The sequence below is a fragment of the Coturnix japonica genome, unplaced genomic scaffold (assembly GCF_054131305.1).
Source record: "Coturnix japonica strain WE unplaced genomic scaffold, WE-NBRP24 Scf071, whole genome shotgun sequence".
NCBI classification, from domain to species: Eukaryota; Metazoa; Chordata; class Aves; order Galliformes; family Phasianidae; genus Coturnix; species Coturnix japonica.
Window position 1 is genome coordinate 545,627 of NW_028188974.1, and position 14,662 is coordinate 560,288.

The 14,662-nt window shown below is 45.5% G+C and overlaps 1 protein-coding gene across 21 annotated transcripts in view; it reads right to left on the minus strand.

Annotated features, from left to right (window-relative positions):
• Positions 1–14,662, minus strand: part of LOC146751609 (ubiquitin-associated protein 2-like) — a 137,077-nt gene that overhangs the window by 43,218 nt on the left and 79,197 nt on the right. For 20 of the 21 annotated variants that reach the window (XR_014941329.1, XM_085533921.1, XM_085533924.1 and 17 more), the window contains 2 exons: positions 9,167–9,219; positions 5,850–5,917 (listed from right to left, as the gene is read on the minus strand). Coding sequence is in view for 19 of the 21 variants with exons in the window: in XM_085533921.1 (XP_085390047.1) it covers positions 5,850–5,917; positions 9,167–9,219 (121 nt within the window). In the remaining 2 variants the exon portion in view is untranslated. Of the gene's footprint in view, positions 1–5,849; positions 5,918–7,812; positions 8,046–9,166; positions 9,220–14,662 lie in introns of those variants that run through there. The other variant, XM_085533932.1, reaches the window with a different exon arrangement.

Below are 14,662 nucleotides of genomic sequence, written 5' to 3' on the forward strand. Positions count from 1 at the left end.
CTTCTTTACGGTGAGGGTGACAGAGCACTAGAACAGGCTGCCCAGGGAGGTGGTGGAGTCTCCTTCTCTGGAGATATTCAAGTCCCGCTTGGACGCCTACCTGTGCGACCTGGTGTAGGTGTCATGGTTTAATAATTTTGTAATTTTGCTATCAGTATTCCACATCATAACATCATATAAAGCATGAATAATTTTACTGAATCTGCAACTTACAGAAGAAGACTACATCTCCCAGAGAGCAACACGATAGGTCACGGGACCTGGACTCTATATTAACTCTGTCGCAGACTAGACTGACGTCTTTCGAGTTCTGGCGTTCAGGGGAGTGTGTGGGAGCCTTCAGCCGTTCGCCTAGATTTCACAGTAGGCCTCTCGGTTACGGGACTCATTCTCTCTCCTATTTTGCTTGATTCGTTAGCTCAATTTTCAATTATATTGTATTATATTGTGTTATCCTGTATTTCGATATAGTATTTAGTAAATAAGTGTGCCTCCTTAGATCATTGCCGCTGTTTTCTTTTTCCTAATTAACTTTTTCCTTTCGGCCTAGGGCCCCTCCGGGGCCCACGGCCCCTGTAACGGACGCAGGTGGATTTTTCGTTCAAACCGTGACAAAGGGTAGACTGTTCACTGGATAAGGAATTGGTTGGAAGGCCACAGCTAAAGGGTTGTGATAAATAGCTCTATATCCAGGTGGAGGCTTGTGACGAGTAGCATTCTCCAGGAGTCTGTCTTGGGACTGGTATTCTTTTACATCTTTATCAATTATATAGATGTTGAGATTGAGTGCACCCTCAGCAAGTTAGCGAACGATACCAAGCTGAGTAGTGCAGTTGATACAACAGAAATAAGGGATGCCATCCAAAGGGACCTTGACAAACTCAAAAGTTGGGTTAATGCAAACCTAATGAGGTTCAATAAAGACATGTGTCAAAGTGCTGCACTTGGGTTGAGGTAATCCCAGATATGCATATAGACTGGGTAAAGAACTCCTTGAGATAGCCCTGCCTAGAAGAACTAAGGGGTTCTGGTAGATGAAAGATTTACTTAACATGAGCCAGCAGTATGCACTTGCAGCCTGGAAGACCAACAGTATTCTGGGCTGCGTCAAAAGAAGGGAGGACCAGAGGCGGTCTCTACTCTACTCTGCCCTCGTGAGGCCCCATTTGGAGTACTGTGTCCAGATCTGGGCCTCCAACACAGGAAAAATGTGTAACTTTTGGAGAGAGTCCAGAAGAGGGCCACAGAGATGATCAAAGGGCTGGAGCACCTCTTGTACAAAGACAGGCTGAGGGAACTGGGCATGTTTAGTCTAGAGAAGAGAAGGTTCTGAAGAGACCTCATTGCACCCTTTCAGTATTAAAAAGGAGATTATAAACAGGAAGGAAATAAACTTTTTTACACTTTTTTTACATGAGTAGATGGTGATAGATCAAGGAAGAATGGTTTTAAACTATGAGGAGAAATTTAGATGTCAGGGGTAAGTTTCTGACTGAGAGTAGTGAGGTGCTGGAACAGGCTGCCCAGAGAGGTTGTAGATGATCCATCTCTGGAGATGTTCAAGGACAGGCTAGATGGAAACCTGGGCAACCTGTTCTAGTGCTTGATCTAGTGGTCAGCAACCCTGCCCATGGCAAGGGGGTTGGAACTAGATGATCTTTGAGGTGCCTTCCAACCCAAGCTGTTCTATGATTCTATATCCACAATACATGTAACAATTTGCTGCAATCTGAACTTCAGCACTCCAGAGCTCCAAACAACATTTAACCCTGCATGAAAGACAAGCCACATTCCAAACAGCCACGCACAGCTGTCACACCACAAAACGAAAAGTTTCTCATTCAGCTCATTCACATGAATCAGCTAATTACAACCAGGGAACTGTGTGACTACAAGTCTATGGGGCCAGATGGCGTGCATCCCAGGGTCCTGAAGGAGCTGGCTGAGGTGGTTGCCGAGCCGCTCTCCATCATATTTGAGAAGTCGTGGCTGTCAGGTGAGGTCCCGGATGATTGGAGGAAGGGTCACGTCATTCCCATATACAAGAAGGGGAGCAAGGAGGACCCGGGGAACTACAGGCCAGTGAGTCTCACCTCCGTGCCTGGGAAGATTATGGAACAGATCCTCCTGGACAACATGCTTGATCACATAAAGAATGAGCACGTGATCCAAGACAGCCAGCACGGCTTCACCAGGGGAAGGTCATGCTTAACTAATCTTGTGGCCTTCTATGATGGAGTGACGGCGTTGGTGGACAAAGTGAAGGCGACTGATGTCATTTTCCTGGACCTGAGCAAGGCCTTTGACATGGTCCCCCACCACATCCTCATCTCCAAATTGGAGGGAAGTGGATTTGATGGGTGGACAACTAGATGGATAAGCAATTGGTTGAAAGGCCACAGACAGAGGGTAGTGGTCAATGGCTCTATGTCCAGGTGGAGGCCGGTAACGAGCAGTGTCCCTCAAGGGTCTGTCTTGGGACCGGTGCTCTTTAACATCTTAATTAATGACATCAATGAGGGAATTGAGTGCACCCTCAGCAAGTTTGCTGACGACACCAAGCTGAGTGGTGCAGTCGATACGGTGGAGGGAATGGATGCCATTCAGAGGGATCTTGACAGGCTGGAAAGCTGGGCTTGGGTGAACCTAATGAGGTTCAACACGGCAAAGTGAAAGGTTTTGCACTTGGGCCGGAAGAACCCCAGGCACCTGTACAGACTGGGAGGAGTGGTCCTTGAGAGCAGCTCAGCAGAGAAGGACCTGGGGGTCCTGATGGACGAAAGACTCAACATGAGCCAGCAGTGCGCTCTGGCAGCCCGGAAAGCAAATGGGATCCTGGGCTCCATCAGGAGAGGGGTGGTCAGCAGGGATAGGGAGGTGATTGTCCCTCTCTACTCGGCTCTTGTGAGGCCCCATCTGGAGTACTGTGTCCAGGTGTGGAGCCCTCAGTACAAGAAAGACATGGAGATTTTGGAAAGGGTCCAGAGGAGGGCCACGAAAATGATCAGGGGGCTGGAGCACCTCCCCTATGAGGACAGGCTAAGGGAGTTGGGCTTGTTCAGCCTAGAGAAGAGAAGGTTGCGGGGTGACCTCATTGCAGCCTTTCAGTACCTGAAGGGAACTTACTCCCAGGAGGGGAGTAAACTCTTCGAAAGGGCTGACAATAGCAGGACACGGGGAAATGGTTTTAAGTTAAAAGAGGGAAGATTTAGGTTGGATGTTAGGGGGAAGTTCTTTACTAGGAGAGTGGTTAGGCCCTGGAACAGGCTGCCCAGGGAGGTTGTGGATGCCCCGTCCTTGGAGGTGTTCAAGACCAGGTTGGACAGGGCCCTGGGCAACCTGATCTAGTAAAGGCATATGTTTGGTGGCCCTGCTAGGCAGGGGGGTTGGAACTACATGATCCTTGAGGTCCCTTCCAACCCGGGTCATTCTGTGATTCTGTGATTCTGTGTGAACTGAATATTGGCTTCAGTGCATTGGAAATGATGGTGGCAATGTTGGAATGTCACCAAGTTTGTGCCAGGTGGGTTCCATGAATGCTCACACAGGAACATATAGAACATCATATGAAAGTTTGTCAGGACCTGTTGAACAAGGATGAGTCCTTGATGACTAAGCTTGAACAGGCATGATGACCTGCTGGAGAGGAGCTCTGCAGAGAGGGACCTGGGTGTCCTGGTGGATGACAGGTTGGCCATGAGCCAGCAGTGTGCCCTCGTGACCAAAAAGGCCAATGGCATACTGGGGTGCCAGCAGGTCAAGGGAGGTGATCCTCCCCCTCTACTCTGCCCTGGTAAGGCCTCATCTGGAGTACTGTGTCCAGTTCTGGACTCCCCAGTACAAAAAATACATGGATCTCTTGGAAAGACTTCAACAGAGGGCCACAAAGATGGTGAAGGGCCTGGGGCATCTCCCCTATAAAGAAAGGCTAAGTGAGTCTGTTTAGCCTTGAGTGTTGGGGTACTAAGTTGTCTTTGTAAGGATTTATGAGTGCATACAGTAGTTCTGAGTAGATGGAGTGTTCTAGAATAGCTGAGTTAGGCCTGTAGGTTAAGAGTTAGTGGGTGAGGGGTTTAGGTAGGTGTGTGTACAGGTTCTCTCGCATGCATCGGGTTTTGCGTAGCGGGTGTACGCGTCTGCGCGGGATTTAGGATGGTATATAAGGAGTGTGACGCAGCAATAAATTGAGAGAAGACTTCATGCCATCCATGTTTATGTCTCTCTCCCGCGGATGGTCAAGGTCCCGGGATAAGTCGGGTTAATTGGTGGTTACGTCACTTGAGAAAAGAAGACTGAGAAGGGTCCTGATCCATGACTATAAATATCTAAGGTGAGGGGGGCAAAGTGGTGAGGCCAGACTCTTTTCAGCAGTGTGTGGAAACAGGACAAGGGGAAACGGCCAGAAACTGGAGCATAGGAAGTTCCTTCTTTACGGTGAGGGTGACGGAGCACTGGAACAGGCTGCCCGGGGGGGTTGTGGAGTCTCCTTCTCTGGAGATATTCAAGACCCGCCTGGACGCCTACCTGTGTAGGGAACCTGCTTTGGCAGGGGGGGTTGGACTCGATGATCTCTGGAAGTCCCTTCCAACCACTACAATTCTGTGATTCTGTATGATTCTGTGAAGATGATGGTTTCCTGGATTGCATCATTACTGTTGACATGACATGGTATCACCACTGCAAGCTGGAGTCAAACAACAGTCCATGGAGTGGTGATGTGAATTCTCTGTCAAGGAAAAAAATTCAAGACCTAGCCCTCAGCAGGTGATGAGCACTGTCTTTTGAGATAGTAAGGGTTGATCCTTCTGGATTTCCTGGAACCCAGACAGACCATCAACACTGACCACTACATTGTGATGCTGACTAAGCTGAAGGCTTGAATATCCAGTCAAGACAGAGAAGACAACTGTTCTCTTGCAACACCAAGCCCCATACGACTCTGAAGACCATGGAGCACATTGCCCATCTTGGCTGGACTCTTGTACCACACCCACCATATAGTTCGAATTTTATGCCTTCTGACTTCCATCTGTTCAGGACAATGAAAGATGGACTATGTGGGCAACATTTTTCTAGCAAGAACATTGTCAGAGCAGCTCTGAAACACTGGGTCACCTCTCCTGATGCAGATTTTTATAAGCATGGCATGCAGGCTCTTGTTCATCACTGGTGAAAATGCACAGCTAATGCTGGTGACTATATTGAAAAATTGTATTTTGTAGCTAAGAACTTGCTCTATCAAATACTGTTATTGTGATTTTTGTAATCTGTTGTAGTTTCCATGGAAATAAACAGGAGGCAGTACTTTCAGAGAGACCTACGTAGGTTACACAGGAACAAATAGAAATAACTATTTTCAAGCAAGGCTTCTGCACTTTTGAAATTAGTTTGACGAGACCCGTCCTCATGTTTTATCCTTCTAAACATTTGCTTTAAAGCGTGTACAACCTAACATTGCTTTACCAGAAGCCTTTTAAGATATTTTCTGGAGTACTGCGTCCAGGCCTGGGGCCCCCAATACAAGAAGGATGTAGAGCTCTTGCAGTGGGTCCAGAGGAGGCCACTAAGATGTTCAGAGGGCTGGAGCACCTCTCCTATGAGGAGAGGTTGAGGGAACTGGGCTTGTTTAGCTTGGAGAAGAGAAGGCTCTGGAGAGAACTCATTGTGGCCTTCCAGAACTTGAAGGGAGAGTAGAAACAGGAGGGGGAACGGCTGTTCATGAGGGTGGACAGTGATAGGACAAGGGGGAATGGTTTTAAACTGAGACAGGGGAGGTTTAGGTTAGAGCTTAGGAGATTAAGAGGCCATTCTATGATTCTATGATATAGAGAAAACATGTAAGAGCTTACCTTTGCTCAGGAATCACATGATTCTCAGTTGGAACAGAGGAAGCAGTGAAGACTTTTGTTTCAGAAAGCTGAAAAAGATTTTGAAAGTATTTTAATCACATGCTTGTTCACATTTTTGCACCAACTGAAGAAACTCCATCTTGGTCATATACTTCCAGATAAAAGTTTAAGTAAAGAATGGCTTGTGAGCAGCCCCGAGGAGAAGGATTTGTGGGGTGTTGGTTGATAAAAGACTCAACATGAGCCAGCAATGTGCATTTGCAGCCCAGAAGGCCAACCATATCCTGGGTCACATCAAGAGAAGTGTGACCAGCATGCCAAGGGAGGTGATTCTGCCCCTCTGCTCTGCTCTCGTGAGGCCCCACCTGTAGTACAGTGTCCAGTTCTGGAACCCCCAAGACAAGAAGGACACGGAGCTGTGGGAGCGGGACCAGAGGAGGGCCACAAAGACAATCAGAGGGCTGGAACACCTCTCCTACAGGGACAGGCTGAGAGAGTTGGGGCTTTTCTGTCTAGAGAGAAGGCGGCTCTGGGGGGGGACTTTATAGTGGCCTGCCAGGACCTGAAGTGGCCTACAGGAAAGCTGGGGAGGGACTTTTTAGAAGGGCAGGTAGCAACTGGATGAGGGGAAATGGTTTTAAGTTGGACGATGGTATATTTAGACTAGATATTAGGAAGAAATTCTTCACTGTGAGGGTGATGAGGCACTGGAACAGGTTGCCCAGTGAGGCTGTGGGTGCCCCATTCCAGAAGCACTCAAGGCCGGGCTGGATGGGGCTGTGAGAAACCTGGTGTGGTGGGAGGTGTCCCTGCCTAAAGCAGGGGGTTGGAACTGGATGATCTTAAAGATCCCTTCCAATCCAAACCATTCTATGATTCAATGAAAAGTGTCAAAACTACTGCTATAATCAGTTATACTGCAATTCTGCTTAAAAAGAAAAAAAAAAACAAAAAAAAACTTCTGTGAAGTCTTTTCCATAGAATCAAATACCAATTTAATTGAAGCATTAGGAATTTCATCTACTGAACGCACAATGGTATACCAAAGTACCTACACTAATTTGGGCAATAATAACTCAAAAATATACCAGTAGAATATAATTCATGTGACATCATCAGTTTAATGTTGCCTTGTGTAGACATGATTTAGGACTCCATAGAGCAGCTCTGATAAATCCTGTTGCAGAAGTCTAAAACAATGCACTATTCCCATTTAATCATTTCATCTACCCTTTTGTTTTACATTTCAGCTCAAACCACCAGTAGAGGTTGATTTGCACTCCAGTGTGCACAGTGAACATTTGAGATTACTTCTTGACATTTTTGCTAAGGGCATTAACATCCTGAAATGATTGCTCTGCAAGCATGAGTTTGAAATTGATAAAGGAATAAATACATAAATGGTTATACTAGTATAACCAGTCAGTCCATCCACAGCAGAAGCCTGTAGTTTCTTATGCCCACGTAACTTGAAACTAGATAATCTTTAAGGTCCCTTCCAACCCAAGCCATTCTATAATGCAGAATAAGATAAACAGCAGACAAAACATTGATGAATCCTGAAAAATAAGAAAATCAAGGAGCCTGAAGATGATTTGTGACAACCTAAAAGCATGTTCAAAGTATGAGAGGAAATGTTCTCTTCAAGTAAATCAGTATGCCATACAACTTCTAGATTTCCAGCTACCAGCTCTGCTACATTTAAATTTACACCATACCCTGTTCCTGTAGCAAACTAATTGCCACAAACTTAAATCAAGCACCTAATTCTGAAGCCTACAGGAATAATGGCATTTGTCGAAATATGTACAAAATATGTCAATATTTAGTATTTTATAATATATATAGCATATTTAATATTTTATTAAGTCAAAATATGTATAACATATATTTAGTATTTCTTAGAGTTAGCATTATCATCTTCTGACAAAATTATTTAATGCTCATCATACACTAAACTCACCAATCTTTCACTGAGACACTGGCAATTTCCCAGAACCAAATGAATAATGGTTGTGAATCATTTGCATTAGGCAGCTTCACAAGGGTATTTCATCTACCTGCAGTGAAATGTCTGTGCTTTTCATTCAGCCTTTGTTCCTATGATAAAATCATTCTCAAAACATCAAGAAGACAACATATTTAAAAATTAAAAACTCCTATGACTAGCTGATATACAATGGGAACAGGAAAACACACTCAAGCATTCTCATGGAAACCCAACATCAACAGATCAGAAATAACAAAACCACAATACTGTTTTAGTACAATGAACTGAAAAAAAAAAAAACCAAAAAAAAAAAAAAACCAAAAAAAACCAACAAACTAAGACTACTGCTATATGACAGCTGCTTCGAAAGTAATGCCTCCTATTTTATTATTTTGGCCCATGATATCAGAAGTGGATGTTGGTAGCATGGCAGTAGAGGCTGAACCTTCCTGACAATATTCCATTACATTTTGTTGCTATGCAACAGATGGCAGCAGAGAGGCAGACTGACAAAATGGCAACTGACATGGAGGTACTTATGAAGCAAAGGTGTGTCAGTGAATTCCTCCATGTAGAAAAAATTACACCTATTGACACTCCTTGACAGTTGCTGAAAGTTTATGAAGATCAAATGGTGCATTTGAGCACAGTGAGGCCAAGGGTGCATTTCAGCAACAACATCATCATAGCAGCTCTGAAACAGTGGGACACCTCCACTGGTGCAGAATTTTACAAGCATGGCATGCAGGCTCTTATTCATCACTGGTGAAAATGCATAGCTAATGGTGGTGACTATACTGAAAAATAGTGTTTTGCAGGTGAGAATTTGCTCTATTGTTTGTGTGGAAATAAATAGGAGGCATTACTTTCAGAGCAACCTACGTAATTATGCACATTTAAAGCAAAAAGTGTCAGTGGTGAGTCTATATAACTTGTTCAAGTGATGAAGCTTACTGTCAAATTTAAAGTCTTGAGATAATATGGCTTTAAATTCCTATATAGCAGTAGGCAGAAATTTGCAGACTACACTCACGGCCATTAAGCAGTATAGAACTATACTTAATTTGGGATAAAACTTAAAATTTTATTATCCATATAAAGGCTACCCAGCAAAATAAAAATATTACTTGATTCAATTTTACTTAAAATGAAGCTAATTTAAATATATACTTTTTAATAAATTAGAATTACAGTAAGAAACATAGTAAGAAATATCACTGCATACATACAGGAAATAATTAATTAGAACATTTAGTTCTTTAAAACAATACAAACACTCTGAAAAAAGTAAATAATGAATGCTATCTGTCTAAAAAGGTACACTTACATCTTCATTCCAGTCTTCTGCTGTCCATTCTTCTACTGAATTTTTCCATGCTCCTATTGTAATTTGGGGAAGGAAAATATGCATTCACTAGGTAATAAACACAATGTCATATTTCAATCTTTTTACATTTTAAGCAATCCTGGTTTTATTAGTAGTAAAACATAGTGAGGAGATGGTTGGAAACATGGAAAGCCCTAGAAAATAGTTTTTCAGATTTAAAATTTTGGGAAGTTTTTTCTTCCTCTAGTTTATAATTTCAGGAATTGCTTAGCCAGATAGCTTGCACCAACACATCTGCAAGAGTGATTAACATTAAACGCTGGTAAGAACTTCCTCCTACACCCGTCGTCAGTGACAGAGAGAGGTTATTCAGCACTTCCATAGGCTCTCCCACTTCCATACAACCAGAACACACTCAAACATCCATAATCCTACTCAGCATTCTCAAATTCAGCACCCAAGTTATGTCTCAGATGGCTTCTTTCCAACCTGTTAACCATCTCCTCAGGCAGTGTGACCCAAAGCTCTTCTCCTTACAGGAGGACTTTATCTTGAAACAAATATATAATTCATATACTGGCAGCAGAGAGGACAATAAGCTTCTGCTATAACTGTAAAACATTTCTTCCCATCACTTTGAGCAGAATTTGTTTGACAAACAGTGGAGCACAGCACCCAGTCAACAGCACACGGCAAAGTGCAGCATACAGCATAAAACTGCAGGAAATGACCCTATAGATTTAAAAGCCTGAACACTTCCCTAGGAAACATTAGACCCAGAAATGCAAGAGCAGTGGTCATACTTAAGGCCTTGCACACTAGCATAAGCATAGGGAAAGGGAACCCAGCAACAGAGTGAGCTTCTATTTCAACTACAGTTACAAGCCAACAAAGCACTGCCAGAAAAGTTGCCGTTACTTTTGAAGCAAAGTTACCATTAACTGTTACCTTTGATCAAGCCCAGAAGAAAAAGAACTACTACCACCTTAATTACATCCTTTAGTTTAAACAAGAATCCTTCAGGATAAATCCTTACAGAAACAGAGTCCTCTGAAGCCAGCATTAAATCATATTTGTACTAAACCACTAAACTACTGCAGTCATTGGTACACTTTGACCAAGTGGCACCAACCAGGCCAGGCCACAGCAGGCAAAATACAGGGAGATGTGCACACAAAACGAAAAGGGAGGGATTTTTTAGAATCATAGACACATACAGTCCTTAGAGTTGGAAGGGAGCTCTGAAGACCATTGAGTCCAACTCCCCTGCAATGCACAGGGACAACACGTCTCCATCAGGTTGCTCAGAGCCCTGTCCAGCCTGTCCTTGAAAGTCTCCAGGGACTGGGCATCCACCACTAGGCAACCTGTGCCAGTGCCTCACCACCCTCACTTTTCTTATATCCAACCTAAATCTGCCCTCTTTAAGCTTGAAGCCATTTCCCTTTGTTCTGTCACCACGGACCCTGCTGAGGTCTGTCCCCTTCTTTCCTGCAGCTCCCCTTTAGATACTGACAGGCCGCTCTCAGGTCTCTCTGGAGCCTTCTCTTCTCCATGCTGCACAGCCCCAGCTCTCTCAGCCTGTCACCACAGGAGAGCTGTTCCATTCCTGGGATAATTATTGTGGCCCTCCTCTGGGTGTGCTCCAACAGCTCCATGTCTCTCCTGTACTGAGGCCTCCACATGTGGACGCAGCACTCCAGGCGAGGCCTCACCAGCACAGAGTAGAGGGGCAGGTGCCCCCCTCACACTTCCACGCTGCTGTGGATGCAGCCTGGGACACAGTTGGCTTTCTGGGCTGCGACGGCACATTGCTGGCTCATGTCCAGCTGCCATCCACCAGTACCTCCAAGTGCTTTTTGGTGGGACTTACATCCCCCAGCTTGTGTCGGTATTGGATGCCGTCTCAACCCAGGTGCAAACCTTGCACTTGGATTTGCCGAACCTCTTGAAGTTCTCCTGGGCCCATTGCTCAAGCCTGTCTATGTCCCTCTCGATGGCATCCCACAACCCTATGGTGTGTCAGCGCAGCCCACAGCTTGGTGTCATCAGCAAACTTGCCGAGGGTGCACTCGATCCCACTGTTAACGTCACTGATGAAGATGTTAAAGATTATCAGTCCCATCACTGACACCTGGGGGACTTCACTCGTCACCAATTGTTATGGTTTTGCAATTTAGTTGGTGTTGGTATTCCACATCAGAACACCGTGCTTCATAATGGGAGTAAAGGGGACAAGTTTTTTTTCTGTGGGCTGCCTTAATGGGCATGTGGGATGGGGCACCGGAAGGGAAGGGAGGAAGGGGACGGCGTTGCTGCCCGGCTCCCTGCGAGGAGACAACGTGGTCAGAGCTTCCTGCCTTCCACAGCTCCATCGGTGAGATTGGGGACTTGGTATTCTCTTTGTTGAAACTCTCTTGTTGTTGTTTAGTGTTATTAGGTTATTAAACTGCCATTCGTTCTCAGATCACCTTTTTTCTTCCTTATTTTTTGTTAGACCTAATCGCAATCTCCCTTCCCTTCCCCGTCTCCCTAAACGCACGTGGCCGGGCCGGGCCGGGCCGCGCCGCACTGCCGCTAGAGAAAAGGGGAGGGGCTTTTGTTCCTGCTGCCCCGGGTTTGTACCCACTGTCCCGGAGTGAGCTCTAGAGAGAACTCCGTGACACCAATCTCCAACCAGACACGGAGCCATTGACCACCACTCTCTGGACTTGATCCTGCAGCCAGTTCTTCATCCTTTGAACAGTCCACCCATCAAATCTATATCTTTCCTATTTGGAGAGAAGGATGTTGTGGGGGACCATGTCAAAGGCCTTACTGAAGGCCAGATAGATGACAGCAGTGACTCAGTGACGCCATCATAAAAGGCCACTAGGTTGGTCAAGCAGGATTTGCCCTTGGTGAAGCCATGCTGGTTCTCTTGTATCAGCTCCCTGCCTTCCACATGCCTTAGCCTAGCTTCCAGGAAGATCTCCTCCATTAACTTCCCTGGCACAGAGGTGAGACTGACAGGTCGGTAGTTCCAGGGGTTATCCTTTTTACCCTTCTTAAAAATGGGTGTGATGTTATCTGTTTTCCAGTCACCAGGGACTTCACCTGATTGCCACCACCTTTCAAATATCATTGAGAGTGGCTTGGCAACTCCATCAGCCAATTCCCTCAGGACTCTGGGATGCATCTCATCAGGACCCATAGACTTGTGGATGTTCAGGTTCCTCAGGTGGTCACAAACCTGATCTTTGCTTACAGTGGGAGGGACACTGCTTCCCTGATCTCCTCCAACCAAACCAAATGTTTGAGGGCTGTGTGACAAGCAGTTATCAGGGAAGACCGAGGCAAAAAAGTCATTAAGGACCTCAGCCTTCTCCTTGCCTGTTGTTACCAGCCTGCCTGTGTCACTCACTGGGTGGGTACGCCCTCCTGGACTTTCCTTTTCTGGTTGAGGTACCTGTAGAAGCTTTTCTTGTTCTTAGCATTCCTTGCCAAGTTCACTTCAAGCTGTGCCTTGCCTTTCCTGATCCCATCCCTACACAGCACAGCAGCCTCTCTGTACTTTTCCCACAGTAACTGTCCCCATTTCCACTGCCTTTGCATTTTCTTCTTGCTCTTCAGTTTAACCAGCAGATCCCCATTCAGCCACGACAGTCTCTTGCCTTCCTTTCCTGACTTGCTACACCTAAGAATGGAGAGCTCTTGTGCCCTGAAGAAACATAGAATCTCCAAGGTTGGAAAAGACCTAAAAGATCATCCAGTCCAACCGTTCACCTATTACCAATAGCTCCCACTAAACCATGTCCCTCAACACAACATCCAATTGCTCCTTGAAAACCCCCAGGGTCAGTGACTAAACCACCTCCCTGGGCAGTGCATTCCAGTGCCTGACCACCCTTTCTGAGAAGTAACACTTCCTGATGTCCAGCCTGAATCTCCCCTGCCGCAGCTTGAAACCATTCCCTCTGGTCCTATCACTAATGACACGAGAAAAGAGGCCGACCCCCAGCTCACTACAGCCTCCCTTCAGGAAGTTATAGAGAGCAATAAGGTCTCCCCTGAGCCTCCTCTTCTCCAGGCTGAACATTGCCAGCTCCTTCAGCCTCTCCTCATAAGGCCTGTGCTCCAGACCCCTCACCAGCTTTGTTGCCCACCTTTGAACACGTTCCAGGGCCTCCTTGTCTTTCTTGCAGTGAGGGGCCCAAAACTGGACACAGTACTCTAGGTGCAGCTTCACCAGTGCTGAGTACAGGGGAAAGAAAGAAAGTCTCCTTAAAGATCTGCCAGGTCTGCTCTGCACCCTTACCCACGAGGACAGTTTCTCAGAGTGTTTTGTTGACTGACTCCTTGAAGAGCTGGAAGTTAGCTTTCCTAAAGTTCAGCTTCCTAATTTTACTCTTTGCCTGTCTTACTCTGGAGTGTGAACTCAACCAATAACATGGTCCCTAAAGCTCAGGAAGCCTGCAATCCTGATGTCACACCAACCAGTTAATTTACATTGGTGAACAGCAGGTCCAGTATTGCATTCCCCCTAGTGGGCCATCTATTGTTTGGCTCAGAAATTTATTCTCAGTGCATTCCAGGAGCCTCCTGGATCACCTACAGCTCCCCCAGCAGGACAATAGCTTGTTATCGCAACGTCTCCTGTAGTTGCAGGTAGGCCTCATCAACAGGCTCTGCTTGATCAGGTGGCATTTAGTAGACATTGATCAGAAGACGCCCTTTGTTGCCTTGGTCTCTAACTGTCACCCACAGGCTTTTGACTAACTCATGACTATTCTTTAGGGACAGCTCTTCACATTCTATTCCTTTCCTGATATAGATAGCAAACCCCCTCCCCTCCTTCCTCTTCTGTCCCTTCTGAACAGCTTGTAGCTGTCGATATCCACACTCCAGTCATGGGAATCATCCCACCAGGTGTCATGGTTTAATAATTTTGTAATTTTTGCTATCAGTATTCCACATCATAACATCATATAAAGCATGAATAATTTTACTGAATCTGCAACTTACAGAAGAAGACTACATCTCCCAGAGAACAACACGATAGGTCACGGGACCTGGACTCTATATTAACTCTGTCGCAGAACAGACTGACGTCTTTCGAGTTCTAGCGTTCAGGGAGTGTGTGGGAGCCTTCAGCCATTCGCCTAGATTCACAGTAGGCCTCTCGGTTACGGGACTCATTCTCCTATTTTGCTTGATTCGTTAGCTCAATTTTCAATTATATTGTATTATATTGTGTTATCCTGTATTTCGATATAGTATTTAGTAAATAAGTGTGCCTCCTTAGATCGTTGCCGCTGTTTTTTTTCCTAATTAACTTTTTTTTTCCTTTCGGCCTAGGGCCCCTCCGGGGCCCACGGCCCCTGTCACGGACGCAGGTGGATTTTTCGTTCAAACCGTGACAGATTTTGGTGGAGAATGCGGGCAAATTGAGTTGCTGTTTTTCTGTGTTTTCTTCTGTTGCTCTTTTAGCTTTTAACAGAGCCACGATCTCGCAGT